The 16,228-nt window shown below is 51.1% G+C and overlaps 2 protein-coding genes across 2 annotated transcripts; one reads left to right on the forward strand and one right to left on the reverse strand.

Moving 5' to 3' along the window:
* Window positions 1–2,898: 2,898 nt before the first annotated feature.
* On the forward strand, window positions 2,899–8,891 carry KDM8 (lysine demethylase 8). Its single transcript, XM_080980180.1, has 7 exons — window positions 2,899–4,281; window positions 4,717–4,886; window positions 5,642–5,774; window positions 6,173–6,214; window positions 7,494–7,643; window positions 8,126–8,218; window positions 8,489–8,891. Exons 1-7 carry the CDS (start codon window positions 3,763–3,765, stop codon window positions 8,651–8,653), a joined length of 1,272 nt encoding a protein of 423 aa, XP_080836306.1. The 5' UTR covers window positions 2,899–3,762; the 3' UTR covers window positions 8,654–8,891.
* Window positions 8,892–9,955: 1,064 nt separating this feature from the next.
* NSMCE1 (NSE1 homolog, SMC5-SMC6 complex component) lies at window positions 9,956–16,042 on the reverse strand. Its single transcript, XM_080980186.1, has 8 exons — window positions 14,630–16,042; window positions 13,813–13,956; window positions 12,519–12,640; window positions 12,010–12,087; window positions 11,396–11,542; window positions 11,161–11,277; window positions 10,790–10,910; window positions 9,956–10,261 (listed from the first exon to the last, which is right to left on the reverse strand). The coding sequence occupies exons 2-8, from the start codon at window positions 13,940–13,942 to the stop codon at window positions 10,170–10,172; spliced, it is 807 nt and encodes a 268-aa protein (XP_080836312.1). The 5' UTR covers window positions 13,943–13,956; window positions 14,630–16,042; the 3' UTR covers window positions 9,956–10,169.
* Between the last annotated feature and the right edge of the window lie 186 nt (window positions 16,043–16,228).

Consider the following 16,228-nt stretch of genomic DNA (forward strand, 5'->3'; position numbering starts at 1 on the left):
GGAGAAATCTAGAGAGTTCCAGAAAGACATCTACTTCTGCTTCATTGACTATGCAAAAGCCTTTGACTGTGTCGACCACAGCAAACTATGGCAAGTTCTTAAAGAAATGGGAGTGCCTGATCACCTCATTTGTCTCCTGAGAAATCGCTATGTGGGACAAGAAGCTACAGTTAGAACTGGATATGGAACAACTGATTGGTTCAAAATTGGGAAAGGAGTACGACAAGGCTGTATATTGTCTCCCTGCTTATTTAACTTATATGCAGAATTCATCATGCGAAAGGCTGGGCTGGATGAATCCAAGCCGGAATTAAGATTGCCGGAAGAAATATCAACAACCTCAAATATGCAGATGACACAACCTTGATGGCAGAAAGTGAGGAGGAATTAAAGAACCCTTTAATGAGGGTGAAAGAGAAGAGTGCAAAATATGGTCTGAAGCTCAACATCAAAAAAACGAAGATCATGGCCACTGGGCCCATCACCTCCTGGCAAATAGAAGGGCAAGAAATGGAGGCAGTGAGAGATTTTACTTTCTTAGGCTCCATGATCACTGCAGATGGTGACAGCAGCCACGAAAGTAAGAGACGCCTGCTTCTTGGGAGGAAAGCAATGACAAACCTAGACAGCATCTTAAAAAGTAGAGACATCACCTTGCCAACAAACGTCCGTATAGTAAAAGCTATGGTTTTCCCAGTAGTGATGTATGGAAGTGAGAGCTGGACCATAAAGAAGGCGGATCGCCGAAGAATTGATGCTTTTGAATTATGGCGCTGGAGGAGACTCTTGAGAGTCCCATGGACTGCAAGAAGATCAAACCTCTCCATTCTGAAGGAAATCAGCCCTGAGTGCTCACTGGAAGGACAGATCGTGAAGCTGAGGCTCCAATACTTTGGCCACCTCATGAGAAGAGAAGACTCCCTGGAAAAGACCCTGATGTTGGGAAAGATGGAGGGCACAAGGAGAAGGGGACGACGGAGGACGAGATGGTTGGACAGTGTTCTCGAAGCTACCAGCATGAGTTTGACCAAACTGCGGGAGGCAGTGAAAGACAGGAGTGCCTGGCGTGCTCTGGTCCATGGGGTCACGAAGAGTCGGACACGACTTAATGACTAAACAACAAGTAAGAATTTACTTTTACACCACCAGTTTGTTACCCAGCTTATATAGCATATCTAGCACTGCACACAAAGAGACACCAAACATCAAAACATTTTTCTACATTCAGCAAGAAAGGTTACAGGTCATGGGATGTTAAAAACACATGGCTCCATACCGTTATCAACTGCCCCACAATTCCCTTGGGGTGCCCCAAAGTTCCCAGGATATTTGGGTCTCAGCTTACAACTTATCGGATAGTTGTCTAGGCAACCAGACCTTCAGCGAGAAGGTCATAAATTCCTCTCCCATCTCCTCTTTCTGGGCCCCAGATAGCTTCAAGAAGAAATGCAAGTTCTCACCCAGATGTGAAGTCAACACATACCTCTTCCACAAAACATCATTATCTGACCCTTCAGATAAGGCAGGAAGTGGCATGCAATGTAAACACAGCTTTACACAGCATAGGAGGATGGCATGAGGCACACAAAGATCAAGTCTAATACATTCTGTCTGAAAGGGTAAATGTGATTAATATTAGGGCAGTCAGAATAAAATCAGTATCTATATCTAATAGCTAATATTCAATCAGATATCACAATTTTTACATTAACTCTGTTCAAAGCCTGCTCTTGCCACAAGAGGACAGGAATGTTGCTGCTGGTCTCCTGAATCTCCTCACCATCATCTTAATGTGCTGATGAAGCGAAGGAGCATGGACTGGTGGCTACAGTAGGTTAAGGGGAAACCCATCCACACTGAGAAACCTGGAGCGTGTCCATGCAACACCATTTTTTGTCAGTCTCCCTCAGTCCTGACCCTGCATTTCATTGCTGCCCAGATTTTGGGGGCCCATCTAGCCCAGCCTCCTGTTCTCACAGCGGCCAACCAGATGCCCCAATGGGAAGCCCAAAAGAAGAACATGAGCCAAAAGCAGCTCTCCTGGATCAAAATTCATTGAAGTGAGCAGCGTGGAAGTCAGTCAAGAGAGGCTGTTATTGGAGGTCTGAACAATGTTGAGGCAAGCTGCTAGTCCTGTTGAGGGTGCAGAATAGGAATGTACATATGGTAGAAACTGCACTGCCCAGGCCATGGGTCGGCAAACTAAGGCCCAGGGGCCGGATCTGGCCCAATCGCCTTCTAAATCCGTCCCACGAACGGTCTGGGAATCAGCGTGTTTTTACATGAATAGAATGCATCTCTGGGTTTTTTGTGGGGCATAGGAATTCGTTCATTTCCCCCAAATATATATATAGTCCGGCTCCCCACAAGGTCTGAGGGACAGTGGATCAGCCCCCTGCTGAAAAGTTTGCTGACTCCTGGCCCAGGCAGTACTTGGCACCGAAGAAACAAGGAAATAACGCCTCAATACAAAGCCCTGGAAAGCCTGGTCTGCTTTCATTATTTTTTCACCATCCCTCCTCAGATGAGCACAGGACGATGTACGTAAAACATACAAACAAAATACAATAAAATGGAGCTAAAAAGCGTATTTCAGCAAAAGGATTCTAAACATACGCTACTAGCCTGCAAATGAATGTGGGGGGAGGGACTTGGCAGTAGGAGGGGGTCGGGATTTGTCCGCCTCTCTACTGTACTTCGGGGGGGGGGGGAGGAAGCGGCAGCCCGGGGCAGGAGCCGAGGGCGGGAGGGCGACGCCTTCGACCCTCTGGCGGGGAAGGGGGGTGCCCGATGCTGAGCCCGGGCAGAACCGCTGCCGGGGGGAGGGGGCCTTTTTGCTACAGGGAGAGGCTTCGCCCAGGGCTGCAGCATTGCACCTTTGCTTCGCGTGCACAGGCACTCAAGGGTGGACTGCACTGCAAGGCTGTCGTGCCCCGGCAGCCCTCCCTTGGTCCGAAATGTGGGGAGAATACCGAGGGGCTGCGTTTGCATTTTCAGAGACCGGGGCGAATGTTTTAAATGTTACAAATAAGCAAGTGGCCATGAAAATAAACATGGATGAACTCCGAGTGGAGCCGCCTCTCCTGTCGGTTGGGGAGGACGAGACGCAGGTAGACGCCTGATCCCGGAAGCCGCTCTCCACATGGCTAGTCTATACGTTTGCAGTTCTACGGTAAACGAGCGGCCCCTGCTGCGCGTGAGCTTAGAGGAAATAGGGCCGGGCACGCCTGTGGGCGGAGCAAAGGGAAAGGGCGCTCTCGTTGCGCAGCCGCGGGATGCGTGAGAACGCTCCCATAAACTTATGTCAATTAGACTCCCGTGCAGAGTACACATATCTGCTTGTTCATCTTTGCAGTGGCGTTTTTGTTTCCCGCGGTGCCTGGATTTGCGACGCCGCCGTAAGATTAGCAGTGAACTTCCCTGCAGGGCTGTTATAAGAAACACTTAGAAACACATGATCGCGGCTTGCGAAATGTGGAACCCGGAAGTCCCACACCTCCAAACCGGGACTGTCTTTGTTTCTGTGCTCTAGAGATCCGGCATTGCTCGGCGCAGGCGTGTAGCGAGAAAGACACCTGCGCAGCCAAGTAGAGCCTCCCTGTCCAGGGGCAGTCTACCTCCAGCGGTCCAGCTCCTCCGCCCGCCGGGTGGCATGGAGCATCCCTGTCCAGGGGCAGCTCACCTCTAGTGAGAGGCCTCCTCGTGGCCCCTGAGTGGTTCTCTTCTCCCTGCCTCCTTCCCTCCCTCCCGCCGGGCCCGGCCATGGCCGCTGCTTCGGAGCAGGAGGCACCAAGTGCTGCTGCCTGCTGGGCGGCGGTGCGGGCTCTGCTCCCGAGCACACGGGCCGGGCTGGGGCTGGGATCGCTGGGGCTGGGGGCGGAGGGGGCCCGCGTGGCGCTGCTGCTGGAGGAGGCGGCCGCCTTGGTGTACCCGGGCGATGCGGGCGAGGAGTCTCTGGGCTCGGAGAGAGCCCGCCGAGCCTGCCTGGAGCTGGGCGAGCAGGTCTGCGACTACTCTTGGGAGCGGCTGCACGTGGGCCCGTGGCGGGCGGTGAGCGCGGTGTGGCGGCGGGCGTGGGCGCTGGGCTGCCTCTTCCGCGTGCTGAGCCTCTGCCGGGTACGAGGGGCCAGTCGGGAGGCGCTGCGCCTCTGCGACCTGAGCCTCCTGCTCGGCGCGCCTGTCCTGGACGACGTCATGGGCAGGCTGGTCCCCGTCCTCCAGCGGCACCTGCCACCCGAGGAGCCAGCACCGAGAGCCCGCGCCGGAGCACCCCCGAGGAAGGTACCAGCTTGCAAAGGGCCCCCTTCCCGTCTGCAAGAACAGCTCCCCTCTCCTCGAAGGCGAGCCTCGCTACAGCTTGATCAAGCAAAAGGCGAGCCCGTCTACTGCAGCCTCCTGTTCTTGCAGGATGGCCAGCCAGGTCCCCCAGTCGGGTGTCCCAAGGGGAAGCCCCCACTCCCTCACAAGCGGCACCCCAGCTCAAAATCAGCCCCCTTCTGCGGTCTCCAGCAACTGGTACTCAGAAACATTGCCACCTCCCACACAGCAGAGCCCCTTTCATGGCCAGTGATGGCCTTTTTCCTTGGCACACCTCAAGGACTGAAGCAGATTAAGCCTTCCTTTTCCCAGTGTGTGCAGGTGCAGTGTGGCCAACCCACACTGAGCCCCCTGCCAGTGAAACAAGAAGCAGAACTAACCACCTGCTCCTTGTTGCAGAAAATCCGGACGGACATCACCCCAGCAGCCCCTGCTATAGCCCCAGAAACTGCTGTCCCACAGCTTCTCTGCCCATCGCTGGAACATTTCCGGGACAGTTACCTAACCCCTCAAAAGCCAGTGGTCTTGGAGGGGGTTGTGGACCACTGGCCTTGCCTGAGAAAATGGAGGTGAGGGCAAGAGAGCAGGTAGAGGGTGGGTGGCTGCCTCCAGGACAGGGAAAGATATTGCCCAATGGAGGCAGCATCTGCTGCCAAATTATTGGGTGTGGGGCTGGAGGGGCTCCTGACATCATGCATCCTCTCCAGTTTGTCTTCTGTAAGAGGATGCTCTCTCTGCCCCTGAGCTAAAGGCAAGAAGCCTGTTTTGGGCCTGCATTCTGTACTGCTGGAACCGCAGGGCTTGATTTTTGCCTGTGCTCAGTTTAGCTTTTGGCTACCATAATATTTGCCCTGGCAAGCTTGACAGTGAAATTCCAGGTGGCGCACAGAGGAGTGGATCAGAACTGGTGCTATCAGGAAAACACAGCGAAGGATCAGAAAGGACACCAGCCTGACCTTTCCCTCTGCCTGCTTGCTATTCAGATCAAAGTTGCTCTAAGGCATGGCAGATATCCCAAGGTGTATAATCACAGGCAGATTGTAACAGAAGTAACTTCATCTGTGAGTTACTAGACGGTGCCCTGAGCCAGCCAGGCCACACACTCAAAAAATACACAAAGTGTTGCAAGTTCCCACTGGCACTGCAACACAAAGTGTTGCAAGTTCCCACTGGCAAGTTCCTCCCCATGTAGGAGAGGAAAGAACAAAAAGAACTATGAAAGCACTCTGCCTGAGGAAGAGGGAACGGGGCCTTTGGAAACAGGGTAGGCACAGAGAGAGAGAGAGAGAGAGCCTTGCCATTGGTTCTTCTTCCTTCGTTGCAGCGTGAGCTACATCCGCGAGGTGGCCGGCAGCCGCACAGTCCCTGTGGAGCTTGGATCGCGCTACACAGATGAGGAGTGGTCCCAGACCCTCATGACCGTGGATGACTTCATCAGACAGTATATTGAGAATGAGGTCTGGATCTTCTCCCTCCCACAAAACAGCCTGGCTGGGAAGAGCAGGACAAATTATGCTGGGTTGAATTTGTGTTAACTCCATTGTTGTATTCCGCCCTGGGAACCCAGCAAGCAGGAAAGGCGTCTCCTTAAATAAAATATTAGTGAACTTATTTATGTGAGCACCTGCCAGCCTTTGAGTAACATGGATGGCTGCAATGAGACTGGGAAAGGGAGGGCAGGCCTGGCAGAGCTCCTTGGGGTGGGGAGCAAGGAGCTGACCAGTGAGAGTGGTAGAGTTTGTGGGTTGGGCTCTGGACTCCCCACCAAATTGTTTGCTGCTGTTCAGTTGACTTTTCTGTATATAGAGGATTTCCACTCACTCCTCTCTCTCTGTTCCCTTCCTTCAATTTGCAGGACCACAAGGGATACCTTGCTCAGCACCAGCTCTTTGACCAGGTAAACCAAAGGAATGGTTCTTCTAGTTCTTATTTGATGGGAGGAAACAGATGCCAGGTTCACCAGAATGCAGTGAATTCCCCACCCACAAAATTTCATATCTGGAAATGATCCAAAGTGCCACCCACGTCTTTCAGGGAAGCATTTCTCTGGAAACTCCACCCCAGGCATCCTCCACAGTCCATGGGAAAAGGCACGTGGGCCAAACAGGTTTCAGAGACGTGTGCAAAGGGCTGCGAGCATCACAGTAGACTTCTCCTCTCGTAGGTGTCCAATCCACCTGGTGGGAAAACTCCTTCCTGCCAAAACCCACTGAGTCACTTCTAGCTAATCAAACTCATGTTGTTTAATGCCAGCCAACATCCAACAGCTGTTGCCAGCTGTTTTCCTGATGTCCTGAGGAAGCAGGGAAGCAGGGAACCCAAGACTGTATAGAACAGCGCCCCCCCCCCCAGCCTGGCCCCAGCAGAGAATCCCCATAACAATTAATGCTGGAACATAGGGAGACCTTGTTTGGTTTGAATGCTGTCCCTTCGCCACCCACATTAGTAAAGACAGCCTTGGCTGAGGTGCAGGATCAGGCCTTTTCTGTGCTCTGACCCATCTTGCCCCTTCCTTGATAGCTGCCCTCTTGGCACTTTGCAAAGCCTCTTCCCTTTTCTGCAGGCATTTGCTTTGCCCAAGCGGTTGATGCCTGAAACTCTGTCTTTTTCTGTTTCCATCCTTTGCCTCACCATCTCTTATCTTGTGGTCTCGTTTTAAATGGTTGCCGTGAGCCATCTTTGGATTATTTATTTTATTTATTTGCCGCTTTTCATCCGAAGATCACAAACAAAATAGACAGCAGGTTAAAAAGGTAAAGGGACCCCTGCCCATTAGGTCCAGTTGTGACCGACTCTGGGGTTGCGGCGCTCATCTCGCTTTATTGGCCGAGGGAGCCGGCGTACAGCTTCCGGGTCATGTGGCCAGCATGACTAAGCCGCTTCTGGCGAACCAGAGCAGCGCATGGCAACGCCGTTTACCTTCCCGCTGGAGCGGTACCTATTTATCTACTTGCACTTTGACGTGCTTTCGAACTGCTAGGTTGGCAGGAGCAGGGACCGAGCAACGGGAGCTCACCCCGTCACGGGGATTCAAACTGCCAACATTCTGATCGGCAAATCCTAGGCTCTGTGGTTTAACCCACAGCGCCACCCACATCCCTAAATAAATACTTTAAATAAATGTCAAGCTAGTGTACAATGAGAAACGCTTTCCTTTCTAACCAATTTGCTGCCAGATCCCAGAGCTGAAGCTGGATATTGGTGTCCCTGACTATTGCTGCCTGGGCGAAGGAGACGAAGAGGACATCACTGTCAACGCCTGGTTTGGTCCACCAGGGACTGTCTCCCCTCTGCATCAGGACCCGCAGCAGAACTTCTTAGTCCAGGTAGGGCTTCCATGACAGCCTGTGGTGCGGGGGGTAAGGAGGGCAGTTGCCAATCAGAGGCAGGACTTCTGTATCCTCCTGCCTTTCAAGGGAGGCTGCTTCCTGCCCTAGGGGTGGCAGCAACAACAGTCACCAGAGGAAGCTTCCCTCTAGAAGTTGCTCAGGGAAGGCTCTCTGCAGCCAGAGATCTCAGCTGGACTGAGGTGCTGATGGGCTGTCAAGGAGAAGAGCAGAGAGGGAGTGCTGAGAACTGAAATTAGAAAGGCACTGGGGCAGGGGAGAGTGCCTATTGTTGGCCTGCAAACTTTGGACGGGGATGTCTGGGCTCCTTTTTCTGCAAATGAGGATGGCAAGAAGCTAATCAGCCCCCCTTTGCAGAAATCCTGTGTGTCAGGGCACACTCTGGACACTGAGCAGAGGAATGCTAGTTAGAAAAGTTGAGCTCGGATTATTGACAAATGTTTCAACGTTCCTTTCTCCAGGTAATGGGACGGAAATATGTCCGTCTGTATTCTCCTCAGGAATCTGAAAACCTTTATCCACATGAAGGCCACCTCCTTCACAACACCAGCCAGGTGGGCACCCAGTAAAGTTGGTCCCTCATAAATGGGGGCTGAATTATTGCATGAAGGAAATCATGGAGTTCACCCTAAAAATTGGCACCGTATCCTATTTCCCAGCCCCAACTGCAGCCAAGCTCCAACACTCACCTCTTCCTCTTCTTCCACATCCTGCCCCTCTCTCCTGTCACCTAAATGGTAAGCCTCTTGGTGCAAAGAATGAGACAACCGTGGATACTCCTGTCTGAATTATATTAAGACAAGTATTTTCTCTTTCATTTCCAGGTGGATGTGGAAGACCCTGACTTGGTGAAATTCCCCAACTTCAAAGCAGCTGCATTTCAAGATTGCATCTTGAGCCCTGGAGAAGTTCTGTTCATCCCAGTTAGCTACTGGCACTATGTGCGGTCCCTGGACATAAGTTTCTCTGTCAGCTTCTGGTGGTCGTAGCGTCTGCTGGGAGCAAGTCTTCTGCTCAGGGACTTCAGGCAAGATGAAGGAAGGAGCTGCCAGGAAGCAGCAAGGGTTGTGACACACAGTTCAACTGCTGTGGTTGAGGATCAAGGGCATCAATGACACAGTTTTCTGAAGGAGCTAAAATAGTGACTTGTCCCTCTTTGGGTTTTGTTAAAAAGAGCTCTCTTAAAACTTTTCTCAAAGGACAACAGAATACAAATTAATATTTAAATTATGTGTTGTGAATTGAATTGCCTTTGCTGATGTAGCACAACCTGCTTGGTCAAGGGAGACAGAAAGCTCACCATTTTGATTCTATTTTCTTGGTGGAGGCTCTAATGGAACTGATGCACTCATGACTAGAGCCCCTGCAATACACGTTGGGCAAAAGGTTTCTTGCATTGCAGGTTGGACTAGACGACTCTTGGGATCCCTTCCAACTCTACAATTCTGATTCGATAATACTGCTTTACAAAGTCTGAAGGGCTCAGATCTTATGCAAGATGGGCAAAGAAGTCCTTAGTCATTGCGGAGGGAAGTCTCTCTGTAGATTCATCATGCCCTCACCAACCCCACAAATGCAAGGAGGGTAAAGCTATAGAAGTTACAAGCAGGAATTGCGATTTCTTTAAATTTGGGGTTGGGGGAGGGCAAAAGTGTCTGTTTCCCACACAGTCCAGAGTTCAAACTCTGCCTTCTGAAAGTAGGGCTAGGAACAACCCCTGCTGGGGACTGGAGCTTCCTTTGTTCATGAGAACATGAAGAGCCTTCTGGATCAGGCCAGTGTCCCATCTAGCACAGCATCCTGTTCTCACAGTGGCTGACCAGACATCTGAATGGGAAACCCGCAAGCAGGACCCAAGGACAAGAGCAAATCTCCCCTCCTGTGCCTGCCAGCTACTGATTTTTAGAAGCACCGCTGCTACAAACTGTGGAGGGAGAGAGCCTAGCCGTCCTGGCTAGTAGCCATTTGGTGACCCTCTTGTTTTAGAGCCATCTAGGTTGCTGGCCCTCACTGGCTCCTGCAGGAGAGAGTTTTAACTATGTGTTGCATGAAGCAGTCTGTCCTGAATCCTGTAACATTCAGCTTCTTGAGATGCTCACAAGTTATGATGTTCCGAGAGGGTTACGTTAATCTTTCAAAAACAGAAAGATACAGAGGATAGCTTTGGGAAGGAGCAGAGTTGAGGCCCAGTCACCCTCATAAAGACCTTTAAAAGCTTTGCCAAATATATGGTTATGCAGTTGCCAGGAAAGGTATTGTATGTTGTTACATGTGCTTTGGTAGCTTGAAAATAAATAAAAACCCTGTATTTTTTATTTTAAAAAAGCTTTACATAAATAGTAAAAAAAGGAAAGAGAATTGTGAGACAGGTTGGATCCTGAGGGGGAAAAATATATTACAAGATATGTATTTCAGACACTTAAATTATGCAAATATAGAGTAGCTGTGCTGGGCCCCAGTAACAGCTGCTTGTCTGTACTTCTCCAACAAGGGCCTGGAGAACTCTTACTGCCGCCTCTGGGCCATTGGGGAGGCGGAACTCCTCCGGGTCTCCTGTGGAGTGCTTGAGAGCCCAGAAGGTCCTGGTAGGTTGATATCTGTGGTGGAGATGGAAAAATACAGAATGGGCTGAATAAGAGTTTGATTACCTTACCGTGGCCTTTGGGACCTTTCCCACCTCCACTTTCACCCTCAACCCATTTATGTACCAGTTTCTGACAGGCAGAACTTTCCCTGTTGGCCAAAAGAAAGCCCGACCCACCAGAGATCCTTTTCCCTCCCAGCCTGAGGGCAAGAAATAGAATCCATCAAATGAGATGCAATCTGGCTAGCTAGCTGCTTCCGGGAGGGTGGGCTTTCCATGAACTTTGAGAGGGGGTCTGCTAGAAATCTGGAATAATACATTCTACACAAATGAGCCTCTCTTTGTCTCATATGCAAGAAGCTGTATCGCTTCCAGGAAATCTGCCAGTTCACTAAAGCAAAGAAGTCCTTGGGTTAATTCCCAGAATGTCCTGAAAGGCAGACAGTGGACCAGAAGGAGAGCAGGCTGCTGTCTCCCCACCCCCAGCCCTGGCACGAAACTGGTCATGTTTCTCTGGGGAGGCACTCTTCAGGGGTGTTACCTGGAATCTGGTGGGGCCAGAACTGCTTGCAGTTAGGGCAACGAGGTTCCCTTTGGGCTTGGAAATATTTGGCAAGGCAAGGCAAGTGCATGGTGATTCCACAGTCCTCACAGACTTGGCTCTGAAAGGGAAAAGCTCCTGTGAATGGGAGGCAGATGGCCTTTGTGAGATGAAGAGCCTCAGGGCTGAGCAGCAGTAAGGCTCCTGGAGGCCAAGGGTGGTTAACACTTTCTCCTGATCAGCCTCTCCAAAAGGCTGGTTTTAAGCTGCAGGGGAGGTGGCACTGCACAGGGGAACTCCTGGCCACTGCTCCCCCATCCCCAAGCCTTGCCCATCCCACATACACCACCAGCTGATGTGGGTCTTCTGACCTGGATTGAGAGGCTGTGGCAGACGTGGCACTTCCGTGCAGAGTCCTGGTAGTGGCGGAGGATGTACTGCTCCAGCTCCAGGACGCAGCGCAGGTGCAAAGTGTACTCTCCCTCTTTCTGCAAGAGAGCAGAGGCCCAGATACGCCCCTTGTGGTTCAACTGCCCCCACATCAAAGGAAGGCAAGGGGGCCAAAGTGGACCTGCCCACTCCAGCTCCCCACCCACATTCCCGTACCTCAGAGAGCCACTTATCCTGCACCAGGCGCTGCAGTACTAGCTCAGCCTCCACCTTCTTCATCTTCTTTGGCTTCAGCTGGTCAGCTAGGTTCAGGATCTCCGTGGAGGAGGCAAAGCCGTTGCTAGACAGCACAATCAGATCCATCTGCAGATGGAAAACCCCTTTCCTAAGTGAGAAAAGAACATCGCAGGGGCCACGTCCCTCTGGCCAGCTAGCAGGAGGATAGTGGACTCCTGGCTTTGTATTTCATTAAGCCAATGCTTCTCTTTTTTTTAGGCAAAAAGGTGGCCGGTACTCACCATGAAGTTGTTACAGTAAGTACCGCACTTTTAACATGGGGGAAGGTGCCGGTATTGTGTACCCCCAGAAAAAAACACTGCATTAAGCACATTGGATGCAGAGGGCTGCATTTCACCCTCCCAAGACCCATGAGATTCCCAAATCATGGACAGGCTGGGGAGCAGAGGCCAAGTCCAGAAAGTGAGTCGTCCCCCCCATGGCTACTGGGGGCCACTGAATCTGGGCCACTTAGGAGGCTGGCCAGCAGGTAGGCAGGCAGCAATCTGCTACAGATTCAGCCACGTTTGCGCACTCAAGGTTCCCATGCTTACAGTCTTCTTGAACAATTCCAGCTCATTTTCAGAGTAGTCGCTTGCCATTAGGGTGATCTCAGTTTCAGCCAGATTCACCTGAGGGAGAAAGCAAGTGTGATAAAGGAGACACCGGGCAGCCTCTGAGCTCCAAGCCAAGAGGATTCTTTGACGCTGTCTCCCTGGCACCTACAGCCCAGACGTGGCTGGCCCCTCCCATGGGCAAAGCTTCTTCGAAGGAGGCAAGCACCAAGCCTCACCCCACTGCACCGGGAATCCCCTTGCTGGGCTCCTTTTTTATTCCTGCAGCTATTGGCTCATCTCAGTTCCTGTGGCAGAGCCTCCAGCCTCTGGAGCAGTCCTGCCACCATCCAGCAAGGGTGTAGAATGAGGGGAAGGGTGTGCCTCTTGGATTCCTTGTCAGGGGGACACTGTGATCCAGCAGCAGCATGCGACTCTCCCCAGATCCCACCCTTCCCAATTTCAAATTACAAGGAAAAGACACCAGGTGACAGCCAACCCTGCCTTACCAAAGCATAATATGTTCTCCCATTTTCTTCTGATACTCCTTTCCTGATCTCCAAAGACAAAGGCTGCAGCTGACCATTCAAAGTGTTGATGAAGTCATCCAGCTTATCAGGTGCATAATGGACTGTGCAGGAGGGAAGAAAAAGAGAGGTGAGAATATAAGGAAAAGGAGAGCAGTCACATAACAAGTTCACAATTTCCATTGATTCCTACGGGAACATTTCCAATCCATGATTTATCCAATCTCCCTCCCTACCCCCATCCATGTTTTCTTCCTGAAATGGCTGCAGCCGACCAGCAAAGAAAAAACTGGTTTTTCTGATCCCTCTCCCCCACCCTCCCTGGTTTCTGGCTGAAAATGGCTGTCGCTGACCAGCAAAGCACAAACAGGGAAGGAAGCAAGGAAGCGGGCAAACTTTGGCTGTTTGGATATATGAATCTGAGGTGTGTATAGTGAGGTTTGGGTACTAACTCCTCATGTTTGGATAAGTGAATTTTTGCATAGCAAGTGTTGTGAAACAGGACCTGTATGCATATTTATTAGTCGTTTCCCTCCCCCCCCCCAAAAAAATGTAATTCAAAATCACTTAAAAAAAATAATCTCAGCTAAAACTATCATCTCTCTAGAGTCCAGTTGGTCTACAGTTCTGCTTGCTTTTAAAGAAACAAAAAGCCCACACACCCGAATACCCGTGACTGCTAACTCTTGGAGACAGAGGAGAGGGTGGAAAGGGGACACTGCCAGACCCTGAGAGGCTCTTCATTACACACACAGAGGGAGGGAGGGAGGGAGGGAGGGAGGGAGGGAGGGAGGGAGGGTCCCCTTCAGTCTCCCTCTCCTGCCTCAGTTCTGACGCTGGCACTGATCCAGATGAAAGAAGTCCCTGGAGCCCTGGAAAGGAAGAAAGGTTGTGGATCCTTTCGCTGACAAATTACAAACACACACACCCTGTGCTCTACACCTGAGCATCACATACACAGCTGACTTTTTGCACTGAACTCAGCAGAAGATGGAATGGAAAGATGGGACAGCTTAAGAGCACACAGGAGAGCATGATGGTGGAGGGGAACGCCATAATGCCACCACCGCCTTCCCTGCTCAGCTTGTCAAAGAGCAGAAAAGTCAAAGAGCAGAAAAGGATCAAATGTGGGGAGAGGGACTGAGTCTCAAGATTACTTAGCACAGCTTTTACTTATATCCACACAGCCCTTCCTGCCTCCTTTTCCCCTCCTAAGGACTAGCCTGCTACCCAGCCCTCTATTAATCTCTGCCAGTGGACTTGCTCCCCCACTCACCCTTGTGCAGCTGGCAGTACAACTGGTGTAGCTTCGCAGCTTCAGGCCTCTCCACAAAGCCAAGAGTTAGGAAGGCCTGCAGGAACTGGCGGTGAGCATCATTCAGGTTGGTGCCCAGGGTCATGGCCATGGCCAAGTTCAGGACTGCAGGATGGAGAAAAACAGCTAGATAACAGGGCCGTGAACAGCATTCCTGTCCCCCTCTTCCTCTCCCTCCTCCTGGGGATCCTTTCCGTCTCATCCAGCAGGCTCCCCAACAAGCTCACTGTGCAGAATGGCTTTAAAAAAAAAAAAAAATTCTCAAATTTGTATACTGCCCATACTCTGTAGATCCCAGGGCGGTTCACAGCATAAAAATGCAAGATAAAAATACAAAATATGCCATAAATAAATCACAAACCCAAACCCCATCACACCCCTTCCCTTTGAAATTACGGCTTCCTTGACATAAAACAATTGCTACGTTCACTTTTATGGGGTTGCTTTTAATTTTTTTTTTTAATGTACTTTGGGTCTCCTTTGCTGACGGCTTAGAGGGGGCTCCTCTGCAAATGTCGGAGGGGGGGGAGCCGCTTCCAGCCTTGCAACTTCTTCATGTTTTTGGCGATCACTCGTAGCCGAGTAAGATTGTCTTGGCATTCTGCTCCGCCACACCTGGGGTTGCTGCTGCTGCAGCTGCCCAGTTTCCGGTGTGTCGGCCCCTGTCAGGGAGGGAGGGAGGGAGCGCCGCCTTTCCCAGCACCCGCCCTCCGCAAGCCACTTTGCCTTCCCGACGAGCGCGCACACACGTGAATCCTGCGCGTGAGACGCTGCCTACCTTGGCTGGGGATGACCCGGAAAGAAGCCTCTGAGCGTGGGCAGAGTGCAACCACTCGGGGAGAAATGAAGAGGGAAGCGGGTAGGCGAGCGCGCCTGCCCCTCGGCTGCTGCTCACCTAGCGGAGAACCAGAGCTGAAGAACAGGAGAGAAAAGAAACCGCGGGAGAAAAGAGCTTCCGACAATAATGGCCACGCCCTCTCGGAGCTCTTAGCCAATGAGCGAAGTCACAGCCGGATTGACGTTTGGAGCAGGGAGAAGTGCCGGGCCTCAAGATAAGAAAGTAGAGAGGGGCACGCTCATTGTTTGTAGAAGGAGCGTCCTGGTTCATTTAGGTGTTTTTTGGGGGGAGGGGGGGAGATAGTGCTGCCCACCCCATAAGGGCGTGGGGTGGCCTCAGACACCCAGGATTTCAATATAACTCTGAATGGTCGCAGTTCCACCCTTGAAGGAAAAGTCACTGCAAAGTCAGGGCTCAGGCTTATTTTCCCTCACGTATTAAAAAAACCACCTGATGCAAATACTGCCCAGCCATAATACACGTATTGTGCCCGGTACGTTTCCGAGCACAATTCAAAGTGTTGATGCTGACCTTTAAAGCCCTAAACGGTTTACCTGAAGGAGCGTCTCCACCCCCAGCATTCAGCTCTGAGGGCCTTCTGGCAGTTCCCACACTGTGAGAAGTGAAGATAAAACATAGGTGCCGACTCCCCCGGGGCTCTGGGTGCCTCAGCACCTGCAAAATTCCCCATGAAGGGGCCAGGCACCCACAAATAGCAGCACCAGGGCCATGCACGTTGCATGGCACCCATGGTTGTGGGGCTAAGATGGCACTCCTGGATTATAAGGAACAAGGCAGAGGGCCTTCTTGGTAGTGCCACCCACCCTGTGGAACACTATCAGGTGTCAAGGAAATAAAGAACTATGGAAATTTTAGAAGGCAGACCCGTATAGGGAAGGTTTTAATGTTGGATGTTATATTATGCTTTTATAATTCTTAGAAGCCACTCAGAGTGCCTGGGGGAACCATAAAATTATTATTATTATTATTATTATTATTATTATTATTATTATTATTATTAGGTGACATTGTGGCTGAGAAAATGGAGGTTCCATCCACTCGTATTGGTGAGTGAATGTGTGTGAGAGAGAGCACTGCAATGTGGTTCAACTTTTGCTATCCAGGCTCCTGAAGCATTGAATTGCTTGTTTGAGAAAAATGCAGTCAAAACAAAGGGGGGTCTCTAAGTAGTAGCAACTTAGCAGAGGACCATCGGCTTTCTCGCCTGAGTTGGCTGGGAGAGAAAGAGGGTGACTTGTGCATGAGGGGGATTTGATCAGAAAAACACCATCTCTCACTCCTCCATCTCTCAATAAGCTCTAGAAACCCGCTCCATGGCTGTTATATTCTACTGGGAGCTGCTCTGCCTACTAATCTGAAATAAAAGGTTCCTAAGTTTAAAACCAGCTCTGTCCACATTCAGAGGTGCTATACACTGAGTTGCTGCTGCTGTGCCCCAGGCAGCAAAATCCCTGGGCTGAGCCTCCCTGTAGAAGCGCCCAGGCAGCATTAGCGGCAAGTACAGCAAAGCAAAGAGAC

This window comes from Podarcis pityusensis (assembly GCF_964106645.2).
Source record: "Podarcis pityusensis genome assembly, chromosome: 14".
Lineage (NCBI taxonomy): Eukaryota > Metazoa > Chordata > Lepidosauria > Squamata > Lacertidae > Podarcis > Podarcis pityusensis.